This window comes from Tribolium madens, unplaced genomic scaffold (assembly GCF_015345945.1).
Source record: "Tribolium madens isolate multiple individuals breed KSU strain unplaced genomic scaffold, Tmad_KSU_1.1 Scaffold_20;HRSCAF=117;Tcas5.2_LG4, whole genome shotgun sequence".
Classification (NCBI taxonomy): domain Eukaryota; kingdom Metazoa; phylum Arthropoda; class Insecta; order Coleoptera; family Tenebrionidae; genus Tribolium; species Tribolium madens.
The window spans coordinates 3,954,252-3,972,379 of record NW_025400985.1 but is presented as its reverse complement, the minus strand read 5'-3'; the positions used below and the strand labels follow the sequence as shown (position 1 = coordinate 3,972,379).

The 18,128-nt window shown below is 36.4% G+C and overlaps 5 protein-coding genes across 7 annotated transcripts; 3 read left to right on the top strand and 2 right to left on the bottom strand.

Moving 5' to 3' along the window:
* The first annotated feature begins 177 nt into the window (after window positions 1–177).
* On the top strand, window positions 178–12,158 carry LOC123005080 (pre-mRNA cleavage complex 2 protein Pcf11). Its single transcript, XM_044398691.1, has 11 exons — window positions 178–385; window positions 2,900–3,085; window positions 3,500–3,625; window positions 4,255–4,659; window positions 7,323–7,424; window positions 7,478–8,186; window positions 8,253–8,382; window positions 8,437–8,633; window positions 8,685–10,082; window positions 10,131–11,369; window positions 11,426–12,158. The coding sequence occupies exons 2-11, from the start codon at window positions 2,909–2,911 to the stop codon at window positions 11,797–11,799; spliced, it is 4,857 nt and encodes a 1,618-aa protein (XP_044254626.1). The 5' UTR covers window positions 178–385; window positions 2,900–2,908; the 3' UTR covers window positions 11,800–12,158.
* Window positions 4,684–7,315, top strand: LOC123005081 (kinesin-like protein KIF11). Its single transcript, XM_044398692.1, has one exon. The coding sequence runs from the start codon at window positions 4,773–4,775 to the stop codon at window positions 7,182–7,184; it is 2,412 nt and encodes an 803-aa protein (XP_044254627.1). The 5' UTR covers window positions 4,684–4,772; the 3' UTR covers window positions 7,185–7,315.
* LOC123005085 (probable asparagine--tRNA ligase, mitochondrial) lies at window positions 12,035–13,678 on the bottom strand. The gene is made up of 2 exons (XM_044398697.1): window positions 13,517–13,678; window positions 12,035–13,464 (listed from the first exon to the last, which is right to left on the bottom strand). The coding sequence occupies exons 1-2, from the start codon at window positions 13,643–13,645 to the stop codon at window positions 12,181–12,183; spliced, it is 1,413 nt and encodes a 470-aa protein (XP_044254632.1). The 5' UTR covers window positions 13,646–13,678; the 3' UTR covers window positions 12,035–12,180.
* Window positions 13,520–16,209, top strand: LOC123005084 (nuclear pore complex protein Nup58). 2 transcript variants are annotated; one of them, XM_044398695.1, is made up of 5 exons: window positions 13,520–13,806; window positions 13,854–13,976; window positions 14,025–15,214; window positions 15,260–15,586; window positions 15,637–16,209. In XM_044398695.1, the coding sequence occupies exons 1-5, from the start codon at window positions 13,778–13,780 to the stop codon at window positions 15,795–15,797; spliced, it is 1,830 nt and encodes a 609-aa protein (XP_044254630.1). In that variant the 5' UTR covers window positions 13,520–13,777; the 3' UTR covers window positions 15,798–16,209. The 2 variants fall into 2 exon arrangements, with proteins under 2 accessions (XP_044254630.1, XP_044254631.1); XM_044398696.1 differs by lacking the exon at window positions 13,854–13,976.
* Window positions 15,794–18,005, bottom strand: LOC123005082 (protein FAM114A2). Of its 2 annotated transcripts, XM_044398694.1 has the most exons (3): window positions 16,224–18,003; window positions 15,996–16,125; window positions 15,794–15,947 (listed from the first exon to the last, which is right to left on the bottom strand). In XM_044398694.1, exons 1-3 carry the CDS (start codon window positions 17,906–17,908, stop codon window positions 15,873–15,875), a joined length of 1,890 nt encoding a protein of 629 aa, XP_044254629.1. In that variant the 5' UTR covers window positions 17,909–18,003; the 3' UTR covers window positions 15,794–15,872. The 2 variants fall into 2 exon arrangements, with proteins under 2 accessions (XP_044254629.1, XP_044254628.1); XM_044398693.1 differs by having other exon boundaries at window positions 15,794–16,125; window positions 16,224–18,005.
* Window positions 18,006–18,128: the final 123 nt, after the last annotated feature.

Genomic DNA, 18,128 nt, shown 5'->3' with positions numbered 1-18,128 from the left:
TACAAAAGATAATGCTCATTGCTTGGCCTTATAAACAAATTTGTTAATTCTTGTTAATTACTCACAAGACGTGATATAATGACTTATGTATATCCCAAATATAATTTTAAAAGAAAATTTATTTCGGAACTGTAATCACTTCCAATTTTTAATCGAATCACGCATTCTTTAAAGTCGTTCTGGTTCGAATGCGCATGTTCGTGCGTCACCACAGTTGGCTAGGCTTTCAGAAGTGAAAAAACGCAACGTACAACGTCCGCCATATTTGTTTGAGTGTGTGTTGTGTGTTAATTGGACTTTTCTCCAGCCAAAAGTAATCAAATTTGGTATTAAGAAACATTTTTTAGATGAATACTTTTGAGGGATTAATGTTTTACTCTTCAAGGTGAGTTAAGGACACTTTTATGCCAGTATTAAGCAACAACCTTGACGTTTGGGCACACGTAGGGTGACCAGATGTTTCGGCTTGTTTGAAATGCAAAACTTCCTCCAAATATCTATTAAATTGCCAAAATGTGGCTTTATTTTGATTTTCCCTATCATATTTATGTGGTTTTTGCATGTTTCTAGTGTGATGGTTCCTTGAAGCGGATTATAACACATGTCTGAAAACTGAGATAAGGTCCCACTTGGAGAATCAATATTTACCGATGCTATTTAAACCTTAATCAATTCATCAATAGATCATTTTATAAGGTTATAACGAAAACAGTCAGTTAAATGAATTATTTGATTGAAAATTTTTAATTTGGCTTACCACAAGATGACACCAACTGAATTAGGTTAAATCATTGGTATTTATATTTTTTACAAACAATATAACAGTAATCCTAATTCAAACAAACAGATACTTGATTGTTTATTCAAAAAATTGTGCCAAATTTGCGATAACGCATTGCTAAAATGTGGATAATGCGGGAAATTGAAAAGAATTATATCATTTCTGATTGTATAGTTTAATGTAATCTTGGACTTTGTGTAGACATAAATTATTGCAAATGTGTTTATGATTGGTTCCCATAAGAAGCCAAATTCTTCCATAGAAATAAAGCTCGTTCGATTCTCATAACAGTAATCCTTCAGTGCTAATAACTTAATTTAGTGTCTTAATGTCACTTCAAACACAAGATATTCGTTGTTTAGTAAAACTTTTGAGATACTGTTTTTTTTTTTATAATAAAACACGTCTATTTTTAGTGATAAAATATTTTGGAAACAACTGACGTGTTTGTTTTACGCATAAATGTGATTGCATTAGAATTTAGTAGTTTGCTTGTTACTATTTTTCTGTTTTATATGGATTTAATTTACGGAATGAACATTGTTAACTGTTTAAATGTCTTGGTATTTGTTATTTACTGAGAGTTAATAAAAATGATTATTAGATCAATTTGTACTTGAACATATATTGCATGTATGTATAATCAAGTTTTACATACTTTCAACAACTATTATGTTTAATTTCTACGTATAAACGGAATTCATCTGATGCAATAATAATTATTTAAGCGACCACAGATAACTGGAATATGCAATTGTTCTATCATAATATTGTTGTTACATTATTTTAGCTCCATGTATGTATTCAAAAGAAAAGCATACACTTCAGTGCAAAAAAACGCAAATTGTCAAATTTTTCCCAGATTTACATAGTGTGAAAACGGTTGTTTCTAAAAAGGTTAGAAAACTATCAAAAAAGGTGTCTTATTTGGTGGTCTTACCAGTGCAGTGTCATAGTCATTGTTAAAAACGAAATGGAAAAATATGGAAAAACTTGATAGAACTTTGAAAGATTCCTGACAATTATGAAATTGTGACAAAGACTGGCATTTATTAACAGGCCAAATTGTATTATAAAAAAAAACAATTTGCGTTTTTTTTGCACTCAAGTGTACAACTGCTGTACAATAGATAACAATGTATTGTTTAACAGAACTTAATAGTACAGAGTGTTTCACACAACTTTAGGAGGCTTGCGCCTAATGTACGCACCCAGATATACAAAAGTCACAAAACACTAGATACAAAAAATACACATTTAATTATTCAATTTTTGGAAACCCCATGATAGTAGTGTCAAACTAATCACTGTTTCATTAATAGTCATAAACTGCAGTTTTTCAGAAACAATTATCATGTGTTCTATCAAGAGACGGCATGAATATGATTCTAGTTTATCTATCTTAATCACTAATTAACTAAAGACGTTGTAATTTTTGAAAGGGGTAAATAAACTAGAGAAGATTATCCAATTTTTCAAAATTTGTAATCGAGGTCGTATCGGAATATTTATTATTGATTGCATCTTACAGGCGCAGGCCTCGTAAAATTACGTGAAACATCCTGTATAATTTCAAAATTTACTTTACAATCAACCATAGCTTTTCTTGCTAAAATAGCGTTCTGTTCCCAATGACGTTTAATTTTAGAAACAGGAAACTCAGATGAAATTCTCGTACAACTTACCTAACCGACCCATCTTCTTCTAGTTTTGTGACATTGCGGGCTTTTATCACATTTCTATTGCCTGTGGAGGCATTATTCAATGGAAAAAATGACGTGTGACAGTAAAGTAAAACCTGTTGGCTATGTATTCGGATATTTAAATTTATAATAATTACTATGATGTTTTTGGGATTTTATATAACTGGTTTTTGAATGACTAGAGCTGGACACGGTTGCTGTTCCTGCATTTTTTTCTCTTTATTAAGTATTACACAAAAAAAATAATAAACTTTCAAAATTATTTCAATTGTATGGACTAGGCTGATTACGCGTCCAATTCAATTTAAGCGTATTATTTAATCATTTCTTTGAACACTTTCTTCTTAAAAAAAAGGAGTATAGTATTTTCCTGTAAATATCTTGATTTGTTGATTAATTTTTGTTTTTTTTCCAGGACACTCACATGATTTTGACAGAGGCCACGATGAATCCTGAAGAGATCAAGGCGGAGTACACCTCCAGCCTCCAAGATCTCACGTTCAACAGTAAACCACTAATCAATGTGTTGACGATGTTAGCGGAAGAAAATCTAGCTCACGCTCCATACATCGTTCAGGCAATTGAAGAGCATCTGGAAAAGGTTATTTTTTGATTGTTATTTAAGCTAAAATTGGGCCAAACTGTACCCAAAACATTTCCCAGCCACACATTGTAACGTACCAAACTCATTCTAGTCTCTTTGTGATATATTTTAATAAACAGTTTGAAAGTAAGATAATTTATTTTTGCGTCTATAGGCCGCTACGGGGCCCCGAAACCCCTTTTAAGTAATTTTATTCGAATTTTTCAAATGACGTCCTTTATTCAAGTCAAAGGTACGCCATTTTTTAAATTTGTAAGAAATATATGAGTGTTTATAAAATAGAGTGTAAAACAATACGAACCAAACGTGACTGCTTATTTAGGTAATTATTTAAGTGTGTGATATTAGGCCTAGCATTTTATTGGTTACTTCAGAATAGTGTTACAATGGTGTGAGTTTATTCCCTAACAGGTTCAGACCAATGTCAAACTTCCTATTCTGTATCTCATCGACTGTATCGCCAAGAACATTGGACAAACTTATATGCAACTCTTCAGCCAAAATATTGTCAAGACATTCTGCAGCGTTTTTAAAGTGGTAAGTTTAGACGATCATTCACATCGAAGATTTTCATTGTGAAAGAAGATCAAAAAACTAACAGGATGATGAAATATTATTTCTGTAGATGACACAGAGAACTGAAAAAAATATGCATATACACTCCTCGTATTGAAAATATTTATTATTGCGTGCACAGTTGTCTGCAGGAATAATAAAAACTGTTTATAATTACCAGCTTTTATGACTAAGTTATTGACACTCCAATCGTTACTAGAGTACGATTACAGATGTCTTTCTATATTTCTGTGACTTGACATTTTTATTAACTTTGTTTATTTGAATGTGGTATTATGCAGTGTGATTTTTTTTATTATCGAAACCGTTTTCCTCCTATTTTCCACAAATGAGTGGTTTTTCTTCTTACGAACATTTTTTTTTTATTTAGCTGATGTTCATATATTGATAACACAAGGTTATCATGTGATAATATGTAATTGTTAAATGAAGTATAAATCTAAAAGGAATGAATGTTACATTATGTTTACATCCTATATTATATCTTTTTTACATAAGCAATTTTGTTTTTTGAAAAAATTCAGCCTTAGCCCGGGTAAAGTAGGCGCCGTTAAGGCTCCGAACTCCCATTAAACCCGCGAACTTTTCAGGTGGACGAAGAAACGCGTGCTGAAATGTTTAAACTTCGTCAAACATGGAACAACGTCTTTCCTCAAATGAAACTATACGCGATCGATGTCCAGATTCGGATGTTAGATCCGGCATGGCCAGTTACAGCCCAACCCACTTCCAACAGTATTCATTTCAATCCCAAATTTCTTAAAACAACCAAAACTGAAATTGCTACACCTATCGTCCCCGAAACAACAACCACTCCTCTGGATATGGAAACCTTCACGATGCAACAAAAACTAATCCAGAAACAAAAAGAACTCATCGAACTTCAACAGAAAAAATTGAAATTAGAGCTTTTACAAACACAAGTTAAACTCCAAAAGCAATTGGAAAACAATCCAAATGCTGTTGTTGGCAATAATGTACCACCAAGAACTCAGGTTAGTTTATTGATTGTCTAGTGTCGTAACAAATCAGTTTATTAAGGTCGGCTTTGCATTTTTTTTTTAAATTATGTCAGTTAGACACACGTCAAATAATTAATTTAAAAATTATGAATCATAACGGAAGCGCTAAAAAGAGGAATCAACCAGTCAAGGTCTACATAAGACAAAGACCGTTTAGTGAACATGAGTTGACAATAAATTCTACAAATGTTATCCAACATATGACAAATAACGAAATAATTATTAAATCAGGTCTTGTCGAAAAAAGATATGGTTTTGATCGAGTTTTTGGTGAGGAAACTTCGCAGAAGGAAATTTATAATTCCGTAGTTGCACCTCTTATCAATTGCATTATTTCGGGTTATAATTGTACAGTTTTTGCTTATGGTCAAACCGGGACTGGAAAAACGTACACAATGATCGGAAATCAAGTAATAAATTCTGAAGATTCAACAATTGGTTTAATACCCAGAGCCGCGATTCATTTATTTGAAGAATTAGAACAAATCAGTTCGAAAATTGAGTACACAGTTCGCATTTCATTTATCGAGATTTACAACGAAGAAGTCCACGACCTTTTGAATAGTTCAACAATACCATTGAAAATATTTGAAGATCCGGAAAATAAAGGATCAGTTTGTATTAAAGGTGTAAAAGAGGCGACTGTTCTTAATTTACAAGAAGTCTACGATTGGCTGAATACGGGTTTAGTGGAAAGACAAACAGCATCGACAAATATGAATCGCCACAGCTCTCGGTCCCATTCAATATTTACAATATCGGTATTAACTCGTCAATTGACAGTGGAAGGTGATGAATTAATTACAGTTGGTAAACTTTATTTGGTCGATTTAGCCGGCAGTGAGAATGTTGGAAGGTCAGGTTCTACAGAACTACGAGCACGAGAAGCCGGCAACATAAACAAATCACTTCTAACTTTAGGAAAAGTCATCAAAGCCTTGGCACAAAAGACTCAACATGTGCCTTATCGAGATTCAAAATTGACCAGAATTCTCCAAGATAGTTTGGGAGGTAAAACAAAGACTTGCATGATTGCGACGATTTCAGCGGCTGCGAACGTGTGGGAAGAAACCATAAGTACGTTGGATTACGCTCAAGTGGCACGAAATGTTTCGAATTGTCCTCAAGTTAACGAAAATAGAAAACAAGCCAATATTCTTAAGGATTTAAAAGACGAGATTAGCAGATTACGGAAAGAATTGGCAATAGCTCGGGCCGGCGAAGGATTCTACATCAGCCGAGAAAATCACGAAAGATTATGTGGAGACGTGGAGAGATTACAAACAGAAGCCAATGTTAAGAAACGAAATCTCGAGGAAGTCACGAAGAAAAACACCGAATTGGAATTGTCGATTAAAGAAAAAGATGAGAAATTACGAAATTTGAGCCAATGTTGCGACGATTTGAAACGTGAGTTGCGAGAAAAGGACTTGCAAGAGAAACGGAATAAAAGCGTGATTGATTATTTCAAAACACGCGAAAAAGAAATGAGATCGGCTGCTGAACAGTTACGGAAAGTGTGCGAAGTTTCGACGAAACATGAAACTTTGTTTTGTCAGAAATACGAAAATCAATGCGCGATCAGTTTGAAGAATGCCGCGTCGGCAAAAAATGCCTATAATTTGTTTGGTGATTCATTGAGGGCATTGCAGAACGCGACGAAAGATCATATTCACCGTCAAAATGTTTCGTTGAGTGAGGTTCAAGCGAATGTCGGATGTTTGAAGGAAAATGCTTGGAAAATGTGTAAGCGATTGACTGAGTATTCCACAAAATTTCAAGATGATTCACAAAACGATATTTATAAAATGGATGAAAATAATTTTTTGCGCGAGCTTGAACAGCGTCTGGATCCTATGTTTACGTCTCAATTTTTTGAAACGCAAAAGAAAGCGGTACAAGATTTAGAAAAGTATAATGAAGTAAAAATGCACGAGGTGGAAATGATGACAACGCGTTGTATAAATTCCATGAAGCAATCCTTGAACGATTATATGCTTTGTGTTACTGATGTTATGAAAAATCAGTCGTCTTTAATTGAAAATGTTAAAGGTGCAACAGTTAGCGATGAAGTGGTATTGAACAAAACAGTGGATGATTGTAAGATCAAAGCGCTCGAGTTTATGAAAAATTTGGTTTCGGATATTAACAAAAAATTTGTTTGTCAACTTTACGAGACAAAACAATTAAAAACTCGATACTCTCAAGAAGTAGAAGACATCAAGACTATGTTTACTACAGAATCTGATTTTAAAGTAAATAATATTATCGCAAATCTAAAATTGGCCGAAAATAATCAAAATAATTACGAAAATGCAATCAAAACTTTTGCTAATGAAATATTGGAAAAAATCAAAAAAGAAGTAGATGACAACATACAGTTTGTAGCTCATATGGGAGATACACCCGTAAGACAGAATTATAAGTTTCCCAAAAAAATCGAAGAGGCGCTATCGAAATCGATTCTTTTCGAAAAAATTGATGGCAATGTTAATTAGTGTTTTGTTGTGATTTTTATTTAGTTTTAATTATTACATACGTAGTTTTAAAAAGATACTGTCTTTTATTTTGATTTGTTACGACAAAATTGGTTAATAACTTGGCTGACTCGTTGTGTAATATAAAGTTTTTTCTAGAATATTTTATTAAAACCTGAGGTAGCAAAACAACTAATGCCAGAAGTGACGAAGCAATTAATTCCGGGCGCAACACGTGATGTTAAAAGCAAGTCAGGTTTGGTGAGTTTCAAAAAGCATTTTAGTAGGAATTATTTTTATGAAAATCATTTTAGGGTCTCGGTACGAAAGCACAGCAAACAACGCCTAAAATCACACCAGTAAACAGCGCTTTAGTGGCTACAGCAACAAAACCAACTCGTGATCCTCGCTTATTACGTCAACAAACGGAGAAGACTACCAACGGCACCAACAGCAGTAGTAGTACTAGTGTTTCATTAGGATCTAAGAGTTCAGTATTAGATTCTAATAATAAAGTTGTTACAAATACAAAGAGCGTTCGAGACAACCGTATCGAACCTCGTTTAATTAATAATAAAGACAATGCTCCTCCATCCAAACTAGACAAATCCAAAACCTTCCTAAAATCCAGACAATCCGAACAAAAACCAATCAAACCACGTAGCAAAAACAGTGCAGACAACGACTCGAAACCTTTCTCGGGTAAAAGTTCAATAAATCTGTTAGATTCGCCAGTTAAGATTAAAAGTGAATTGAAATCACCGACCAAATCACCAAATAGGCATAAAAAGAAAGATCATAGTATGGACAAAAAGGGTTTCAAGCGTGATAGGGACAACAAGGGTCACAAAAATGACGCGTTGCCGACAACTTTCAAAGGTGTTAAGGCCAAAAATAGGAATTATATTAGAAGAAACCGTTCGCCATCGTATAGTCCCGAACCGAATCAAGATATCGACTTGAGAGTATCAGGACCTCCGGAAAAACAACCACGGCTACACCCAGAAACTGCCGAAGAAAAAAGTAAGTTTCTTCTGCAGGCATTAATTTCAAAAGAATATAATCTACTGGAAATGTCATCATTTGTAGGCAAATTAGCCGCTCAAACGGGAATGGACGTGGACTTGAGACAGTTAAACGACGCGCCAAAGAAGAGAGCATCAAATGAAAGTTTGGAGAATACTTCAGTCAAAAAATCAAAAACGGAAGTATTTGATGCGTAAGATTTACATTTACATATTGTAGATTTATTTTATTAAATATTTTTTTATAGTTTGTTCGGAAATGAAGATACGGATCTTCGCACTGTTCTACCTGTGGCACAACCAGAACGTCCCCCGACTCCTCCGCCGCCAATCATCTCTCTCACGGATAAAGAGAAAGATTCTCCAAAGAAATCTTCAGATTTTGATGCTGTACGAGCGAAACTTGCCAATGCTACTGGGCGCGACAAAATAATGGCCAAGTCCTGTAAGTTACTAGGATTTGTTTTTAATTATATTTTTAACAATGTCGATCTAGTCCGAAAGAAGCGGACTCAAGACGAAGATCTTCGAGTACCACCGGTGTCACCTAGAATCAGTGACATCAAGAAAATCATCATTTCTTCAGACGACGAGCAATGCATCAAAGCTGGAACAATGACGAAGGAGCAAGAAAAGCAACTAATGAACAAGATTATCGCACAAATCGAGCAACAAAAACTGCAAGAAGCACAAATGAGGGACAGTGAAGAGTCAGTTGGAAACCTTCAACCAGTCAGTGACGAAGAACTCGAATTTAATGAAGAGACTGATGGAAAATTCGGGGACAAGGATGATAGAGTCAATTTCCATAAATTTTCCAGGGATTCCAGGGAGTCTAGAAGGGGTGGGTCGTATTGGAGGGGTGGCAAAAGACGTCATTGGGAGAATCCTCACGTGGGACCACATCCTAGGCCGGCAATAAGACCTTGGTTGCATCAAATGAACGCTTGGAGGCCCATGGGACCCACTTTTAATCGCCAAGTGCACACTCCCGAATACAGCGAATTTTCAAATCAAGAGGTTGATGGAAAGAAATCACCGGAAGCTCCAGCAGAAGTAACTGTGGATTCAGTAAATCAGGACGATATTAAAACCATCAATATCGATGCAATGCCGCGTGATATAAGATATTACGACGAGACCGCAATCGTATTTATGAATTGGGATGATCCCCGAGAGATTTCGTTCCAAAACGGAAGTCGTCGTGTTACATTCGACGATAAAGATATTTATTTATTATCCTTCAATGAAGGATATAAAGAGCTTTGTATCAACGAGACGATACATAAAGTAAGATTGGGGGCCCCCAGTCGTGAGATCTTCATCGATGGGAAACCCTACGAGTGTTACTTCGGGGGTCCCGGAATAACGATAGACCTAAACGGGAAAATGACTGTGGTGAAATTAGACGGCCCCCCACCTCAGGTGAAAATCGGCACCGTCAAAAGAACGGATCTGGTTGCCGGCAAAGTAAATCTGATAATCGATGCGAAAATCTTAGTTCCCGTTTTTCTGGATGCCAAAGTGCAGAAGTTTGTTATTGATGGTGAAACACATACATTAAAATTTGTAGATGCTTTGAAAACTGTTTTAATAAATGATGTTCCATTTAAAGTTGAATTTGGTGGCCTCCCTAAACCTATAACTGTCCATGATAAGAAACACTTTATCAGATTTTCAGTGTTGCCGAGGGGTGTTAAACCAGGTCTTGTGTGTATTAAAGACATGGAAGGTGTGCAACCGGCTGAGACTGACGAAAGTCAGGACAACTCAGCCTTTGCTGTTGACATTAACGAGCCTGCTCTGCCCGTCTTCTTCCGCAAGAAAAAGGTGGAAGATGAGCAAGACAGGAACTCGAATTCGCCACATTTCTTCCAGAGTTTCATGCAGCAAAGTAAGTCTCTTTTACAACCAATGACAAGTTTACAGTTTTGTGTTTCAGACAACTTGGACGTGCTTTCAAGTGTAATGACTTCCTCGATGACACCAAGTGCCACTAGTGGAGGATACCAAGTTGAAAATCTGGGACAGAACATGGACACTCAGAATAGCCATTCTATGGATACCATCCCTTATGTGAATCCAGTTCCGGTACTACCATCCTCGGTCAACATCAACGAACTGTTCCAGAAGTTGGTAGCTACTGGAATTGTCGCTACCAAAGAACCAGTACCAGAACCACAACCTCAACCACCACCAATCGTTAAAACTGTGAGACGCAGTACGATCGAAAACCTCAGGCCAGTTACTTTCACTAGACCTGAAACGTTGAAAATACGCCAAAATCTTCTCTATGAAGCACTTTACTCAGGGATGCAGTGCAGCAGTTGCGGCATGCGTTTCCCTCCAGAACAAAGTATACACTACAGCCAGCACTTGGATTGGCATTTCCGACAAAACAGAAAAGGTAAAAAGAACATCAGAGTTGCCGCGAGTCGCAAATGGTACTACTCACTTTCCGACTGGAAGAATTACGAAGAAATTGAAGATTTGGAAGAAAGAGAGAAGAACTATTTCGACCAACAACAGTTACAAGCTGAGGGTGCAGGTGATGATGTTGATGAAGAAGTGGAAGTGCCGAGTGTTCCTGCCGATCCTGATGTTCAAGATGCCCATTGTGAAGTGTGCCAAGACAGATTCGACCATTTCTTCAATGAAGAGAAAGAAGAATGGCATTTAAGAAATGCGGTCAGAGTTGAAGATAAAACGTATCATCCTGTTTGTTATGAGGATTATCAAGCGTCGTTGTTAGAACCGGTTGAAGAAACTAAAATTGAAGAACCGGAGCCGGAAGAAACTAAAGAAAAAATTGAAGAAGCGAATATACCCGGACTTGAAATAATTTTGGATGATGATGATGAGGAGGAGGAAGAAGAGAAATATAAAGAGGATGAAGAAGTTATAATTGAAGAAAGTGACGAGTCGAAGCCATCAAACGAAGAAATTAAAGAAGAAAACGAAAATCAGGAAGAAGATGGTGAGGACGATGACGTAATTATTCATGAAGTCGTACCTGAGAAAATTGAAGTGGACGATGATAAAGAATATGCCGATAGTTTACCTTCCGATACTCCTATCAAAGTGGAGCAAATTGATGACGGTTTTATGGACGTCGAAGAAGGCCTAATTAAAATTAAAAATGGAGGACAAATTAAAATAAAAAGTGAACCAATCGATCCCGGTAAGTTTTATAAGTGTTTTTTTTATTGTAGTGAGTTACATCTTTTGTTTTTTTAGATGAAATGTTAGAGGCACCCCGAGAAGAGTCAACCGTGTCCTTTACAGAGCCGGTTCAGCCCACTTTTATAAGTTCGATCGATGGTAATACCGAACCCGTTTCGAGCGTTCCAACATCGACAGCAAATATCGGAAGTAAAATTAAAATAAATATAAGTAAACCTTTACCTGTGATCGCCCCAAAAGAGCCGAAAGATATTCCGTGTGATAGCGTGCCTAGTTTAGAACCGGTTATAGATCCATCACAACCTCTACCACCAGGAGAAGAACCAGTCCAATTAAATATCAAACCTGCTCTGAGAGGCATAGAACTGAAGAAATTACCGCCAGTGCAAAAAGGAAGTGAACTGACTGGAATGTGTAGTATAATGTGATTAATTTAAATAGTGCTGAGTGAGTGTGTGTATATATTGTGGTGATGTAGACTAAAAGGGGGACTATTTATATAAAAACTTGTTTCATTTTATCATTTGCACTAAAATGGATTTTTGTAGGATTTATTTTGAAATCACTCTGTACCTATTATTCGTATCATGATAGTTTTTGACATTTAAAAAGTGTTAAGCCATTTTATGTCTGTTGTTGTCATTAATTTTTTGAAAATAAAATTTATTTTTTAAAAATCGTGTATTCCAATAACGGTTTCTTATACATATTAATTTTAATAAAGGACGAGCACATGGTATTAATTTAAATGTATGACTACTTAAATAAATGTTAGTTTCAGCTTCAATATGTTTTATTTCTTAATTCAGCTACAAACTGCAATTATGCGGCCATCTGGGAAAGGGAATCGTGTCTTTGATATTAGTTATTCCTAAAATTAGTTGCAAATATCTTTCAAAACCTAAACCAAATCCTCCTGTTGGCACCGATCCAAATTTTCTTAAATCCAAATACCAGTCCAAGTGACCGTTATAATTGGGAATTTTCTTTAATAATTCTTCATAATTATTTTCTCGCAGGCTTCCGCCAACAATTTCTCCTACATTAGGGCCCAATAAGTCGAGTGCGGCTACGGTTCCGTCCCCATTGTCTCTCATATAGAAGGGTTTCATGTCTTTTGGCCAGTCTATGACGAAAGTGGGCACTTTTCCAAAGTATTCAACAAGAAACATTTCATGCTCCTTACCAAAACCTTCTTTGGAATCGAAATTTCCTCTGAACTTATCTGTATTCTTACTTAAAATAGTTACAGCCTCTTTGTATGTAACTACAGGAAAAGTTTTATCCACCCAATCAAAAGACACTTTTTTCTCTTGGCATTTTTCGATATCCTCAATCGAATCATTGACTAGTTTTTTTGTGACTTGTTTAATTGCATGTTCAATGCAGGCTATAAGCCCATCTAGTTTTTCCACGAACGCAATTTCTCCCTCCAGCATATAAAATTCAGACAAATGCAACCTCGATTTGGAATTTTCAGCCCTAAACGTGGGCCCGAAAGTATACACCTTGCTTAAACCATGAGCTACAACTTCTAAATGCAACTGTCCCGAGACGGTCAAAAAAGACTTCCTATTAAAGTAGGCTTCATCTTCGATTTGACCCTCTTTCGACATTGATTTTATCAAATTTTTGTTGTCAGGAACTACTTTAAACACCTCTCCAGCCCCTTCACAATCATTTGAAGTTAAAATAGGTGTATGAACATTAACAAAGCCTTCTGAATTAAAATGATTATAAATAGCTAATGTCGCTGCATTGCGCAATCTTAAAAGTGCCCCGAATTTGTTAGTTCTTGGTCTGAAATGTAGATATTGCCTGACATATTCAGGAGCATACTGTTTACGTGGTGCAAACGGGTAACCTTCACTTACGACGCATTTGCCGTACACTTCGATAGTGTTTGCTATTAATTCTATCTGGCCTTTTGGTGATAAAGTAAGAGGCCCTGAGACTACCACCGAAGCACCGGTAGTTACATCTTCCGGTTTTAATTTTTTGGGAAGCAAAATTTGGAGTTTTTTGGCAGTGGAACCATCGCTTACATCGAGAAATATATGTTCTTTCTGATCCCGCAACGACTTTATCCATCCCTTCAATTTTAAGAAATAAAATTTTATTTGACAAGTGGTAATTTGAGGTTACCTTCACTGTTATGACATCGCCAACACCATTTTTGTCAAGTATGTGAGAAATTGAAGAGAAGTTTTTGTTTAGAATATTCTTCCAAATTAAATGGGGCACCTTTTTAAAAAATAAATAGTTTTTAAACATATTTATTTCAAAAGTTAATCAGTCGGTAAATCAGATTTCCATTTTAAATATTTGTATATATGAACATAACCTAACTTTGTTTATGTTTAATTATCCAGTTTCGTAGTTTTTGCTGTGTTATTTAAGACAGAAATGGCAACTGGATTCAGTTTTGGGGCCAAGTGAGTATTAAACAATGAAATGTGTAAGTTTAACTGAAATATTTAAGAACAACCGCGCCCCCCACGTTTGGTACTGGTTCCATAACGTTTGGAACCCCAGCAAACCAACCAACACAACAATTCGGTTTTGGGAACCTTCCCACTTCTACTTCTAACTTATTTGGACCCCAGTCTGTACCCACCACTTAAAAATTATTGTTTACATTTTCGGCTTTTAGGCCTGCTACCTCAACCCCCAACACCGGCTTCGCTTTTGGAACGTCAACTCCTGGTTTTGGAGCCCCTGCACAAAATCCTGGTTCAACCAGTTTTGGGTTCGGTACTCCGACTGCTAACACAGGATTGACTTTTGGTACCCCAGCTTCAACTGCGGCCTCCACTGGTCTAGCTTTCAAGCCTCCGGCCTCAACAGGACTCAGTTTTGCCACTCCTGCCTCAACGGGACTGAGTTTTGGGACTCCGGCTTCTACAGGATTGAGTTTTGGGACGCCCATTTCTTCGACTGGACTGAGTTTTGGGACTCCAGCCGCGTCAACAGGCCTGACTTTCGGTACTAGCACTTCGGCTCCTAGTACAGGACTTGGTTTTGGAGCTAGTACCTCAGCTCCAAGCACTGGTCTATCATTTGGAGCCCCAGCTTCGGCGCCAAGCACGGGGCTTAGTTTTGGGGCACCTGCTTCAACTCCTTCTACCAGTTTTAGTTTTGGAGCTACAACTTCGGCACCTACTCTTGGTTTGAGTTTTGGTGCTACAAGTACTGCAGCGCCTAGTTTGAGTTTTGGGGCATCTACTGCAACTACAGGGCTCAGTTTTGGAACTGCTACCACTGGTTTAGGGGGACTTGGGAGTCTCGGGACTTCTTCAACTGGTCTAAATTTAACATCAACGGCCACTACTACTACTCAGAGTATAGGTTTAGGGGGTATAGCTTCAACTCAGTCGAAACCTGGTACTAATTCCTCGACACAAAAAGAATTACCACCGAAAGAACAACCATTACCCAATGAATTTTCTCAATTGGTAGAACAGTTTAAAAATATTGTTCAAGAGGAGAAAAACCGTAGTTCTGATGTTGCGCGATGTTCAGTTAAAGAATTTAGGAAAGTTGAATCAGAATTGGATTCTTTAAACCACCAATTAAATCAAGTTGAAAACCAATTGTTGAACAATCGCAGTCTTGCAGAACAATTGAAGTATGACACAGCCAAGGGTTTGCAAAACATTGAAATGGCCCAACGTACCCAAGACACGCCCCCGAGTCTTCAGTACGATAATACAGCCCCTCTACAGTTTTTCCTAGAACTTGCGGATACTTTTGAAAAGGAATTGCAAACATTAAAATTAAAAATTGACAATACTGAAAAGTTTGTTAAGAAGTGTAGCGAACCAAATGTTTTGACATCACAAGGTAAAAATTATAAAATTGTAACATTTGTTTTATAGATAATTTCAGATCTAGCCTTGGGTTTAAAAAGACTCCATGAGACTTTTGTGGCTTTGGCAGGGCGCATGCAGTCAATTCATAGTCAGGTTGAAACTCAAAAAGAAGTTTTTCTGAGTTTGCGTAAACAAGCGATTAAAGATAATGTTAATCCTTTTGAAAAAATGGATAAAAATATGGAGGCCATGCATACAATTATGAAAAATGCACTCAGAGCTACACCTCCGAATTTAGCTTCAGGGCCTACTCCTTTCAACACCATCGCTCTTGGAAGCAACAATTTAGCTATTGCGAGTCAACAAGCCCAGCCACCGTTTCCCACTACGACTACAAGTTTAGGTAATATTATAATAAAAATATTTTCTTAGATGAAATTAATGTTTTTGTAGGGTTTGGTCTAGGAAATACAGCCCCAACTTTTGGAACTTCAGCTGCTAACACATCAATGTTTAAACCAACAGGTTTTGGAGCCTCCCCCTTTCAGTTGAATACGTCTTCAAATTTTCAATTACAAAAACCCCCAACCGGTAATAAAAGAGGCAAACAATAGATTCTAAAGCTTTATTGTAATAGATATTTTTTATAAATTAATATCTCGTTATTTACAAAAATGATGAGACTTAGACTACACCGCGCCCACTTGAAGAACAGGTATTAAAAGTTGAAAAGCGTCTTGAATGTAAGAACTACTATTTGCAGCCTGTAATATATCACAATTAAAATGAATACTACTTAAAACTTTTGTTACCTCAAAAAAGACATTTGTTATGAGACTGTTTATTTCTTCTTTGTTTTTTGAGCTGGAATTTTTAGCGTTCAATTTGTCTGAGAATTTTGCGGCGACGACGCCAATTAGCGATGTTAAAGTTGTTGTCAACCTAAAATTAAGATAAAACGAATTTTTGAGGGCATTTTGTATAAAATGTGATATTCTAGTTCTTTTCAATAAATATTTTTTATACTTTGGGCTACTTACTGCACTAAACTATCCGCTTCATCAGCGGTGCTTCTATGTTCTTTCACTAGCAACAATTCCCCAGCTTTGTGAAACTGTTCCACTGCGATTGCAGTTAACTGTGCTAAAGTTTCAACAGCTTGTTGGTGCAATTCTCTGGCGTCACAAATTTCCAGTTTCAAGTTATTCAACCACGACTCAGTTTCCTCCCAAGTTTCAACCAATTTCTTATAGGACATTGGGATATTAATTTCACTAACAGCTGAATCCAGTTTTTCTTGGATTTCACTCCAGTTTGCATGTTCATCCTCTTCTTCATCAGGCAATTCACAAAGCTCTTTCACTTGATCCATCGTTTCCTGCATTTCAACTAAAGATTCATCAGTGTAAGACTCCAACAAAGTTTGTAATTTGATGTCACACTGTTTTGAAAGCATCTCTAATGCTTCCAAATGTACGAGACCTTGATGATCATCAAATAAAGTTTCATAATTTTTCGCCTTTTTCGCGAAATGTTTCTCTTCCAAGATTTTATTTTCTTGTTCGGCTTTTTCTTTCGCTTCACGTAATAATTGTGAAAGTACCGGTTTATCTTGATCTATCTTCAAGAACGCTCTTTTCTTCTTCAAACCTGGATCACCTTCTTGTAGCACTTCCATTGTTTTCTTACCAATAGTCTCCAATGTATCCAAACCTCCGGAAATCACTTTGGTACCAGTTGTCTCAACTAATTTAGTGAGTTGTGACACCCCCATCACTAAGTTTCCTAGCCCAAAACCAGAGTTATTGTCAATGTCCTCTTCACGTATGGTTTCTTTTGATTTTTCTTTTTCTGCTTGGTTTATTTTCGCTAGTTCTTCCGGATCTGGGACTCCTATTCCCGTTTCAAGAACTGTGCTAATTCCTTGCGTAAGCGTTGAGACTCCGTGAGTTGCTGTTGATATGATTGAGGAAACGTCCCAACTGCCCCACGAGCCCCAACTGCTGGTTCCAGAAGACACTTTTACTTGCGGAGATTCATTTATTTCTCGCTGTGGTTCCACTTTCTGACTTGTTGGTTCATTTACTGGTTCCCAATCATCATCGTTATCCCACATATTTTCTTCATCCTTTTCTTTTCCCCAGTCAATTTCAGATTCATCCCAGAGGTTTTCTTCAAAAGGATCTTCTTTCCGGTGATGATCTTCTATTTTCAAAGTTTCATTCTTTATCTGTTTTTGTTCTACAGTCCTAGAAACATCTTCACTTACTTTCTTTTCCTTTTTAGCACATTCTAAATTGTCTTGAGGTGTTTTGTCATTTTCACAACTCAATTTCGTACCTAGTTTTTTTGTAACTTCAATTCCTTTACTATGCTTAACAATTTTTGGCTTGCCCTCATTTGAAGCTTTGACGTTATCAACATTACAAAGTTTACTCCCTAATTTTTTTGTTGCCTGTGTTTTTGGAATGCCAGAATCGTCCCTAATCTCGTTGGAATTAATGTTGTCTTCTATTTCGTTCTGTAAATCAGTTTTACCTTTCTCGTTCTTTTTATTGTTGTTTTCTTGAGTATCCTCTAGTTTTACGTGATCTAATTTACTTATTGAATCATTTACAGTATTTTCTTGAGTTTTTGTAACACTTGAAACAGTTTTGGTATCTTCGTCGTCTGATTGAAAATCCTCATCAGCACTCTCGAAATATTCACTGTCTGATGTCTCCATTTCTTATGTCTACTTCCAAAAGCAATAAAAATTTTAGAAACTGTTTAATTAAAACAGCTGTTTTCTCACAAAAACATGGGTGAGTTGTCACTCCTGTCAAAATTTGAGCTGACGTTGGAAAAAAATTGCGTCCGAAAACATTATGTAAATAATTGTAGGTAAGAATAAAATTTAGAAAAATTTACTATTTACACGTAAAGTAAGGTATTGTGGAATGTAA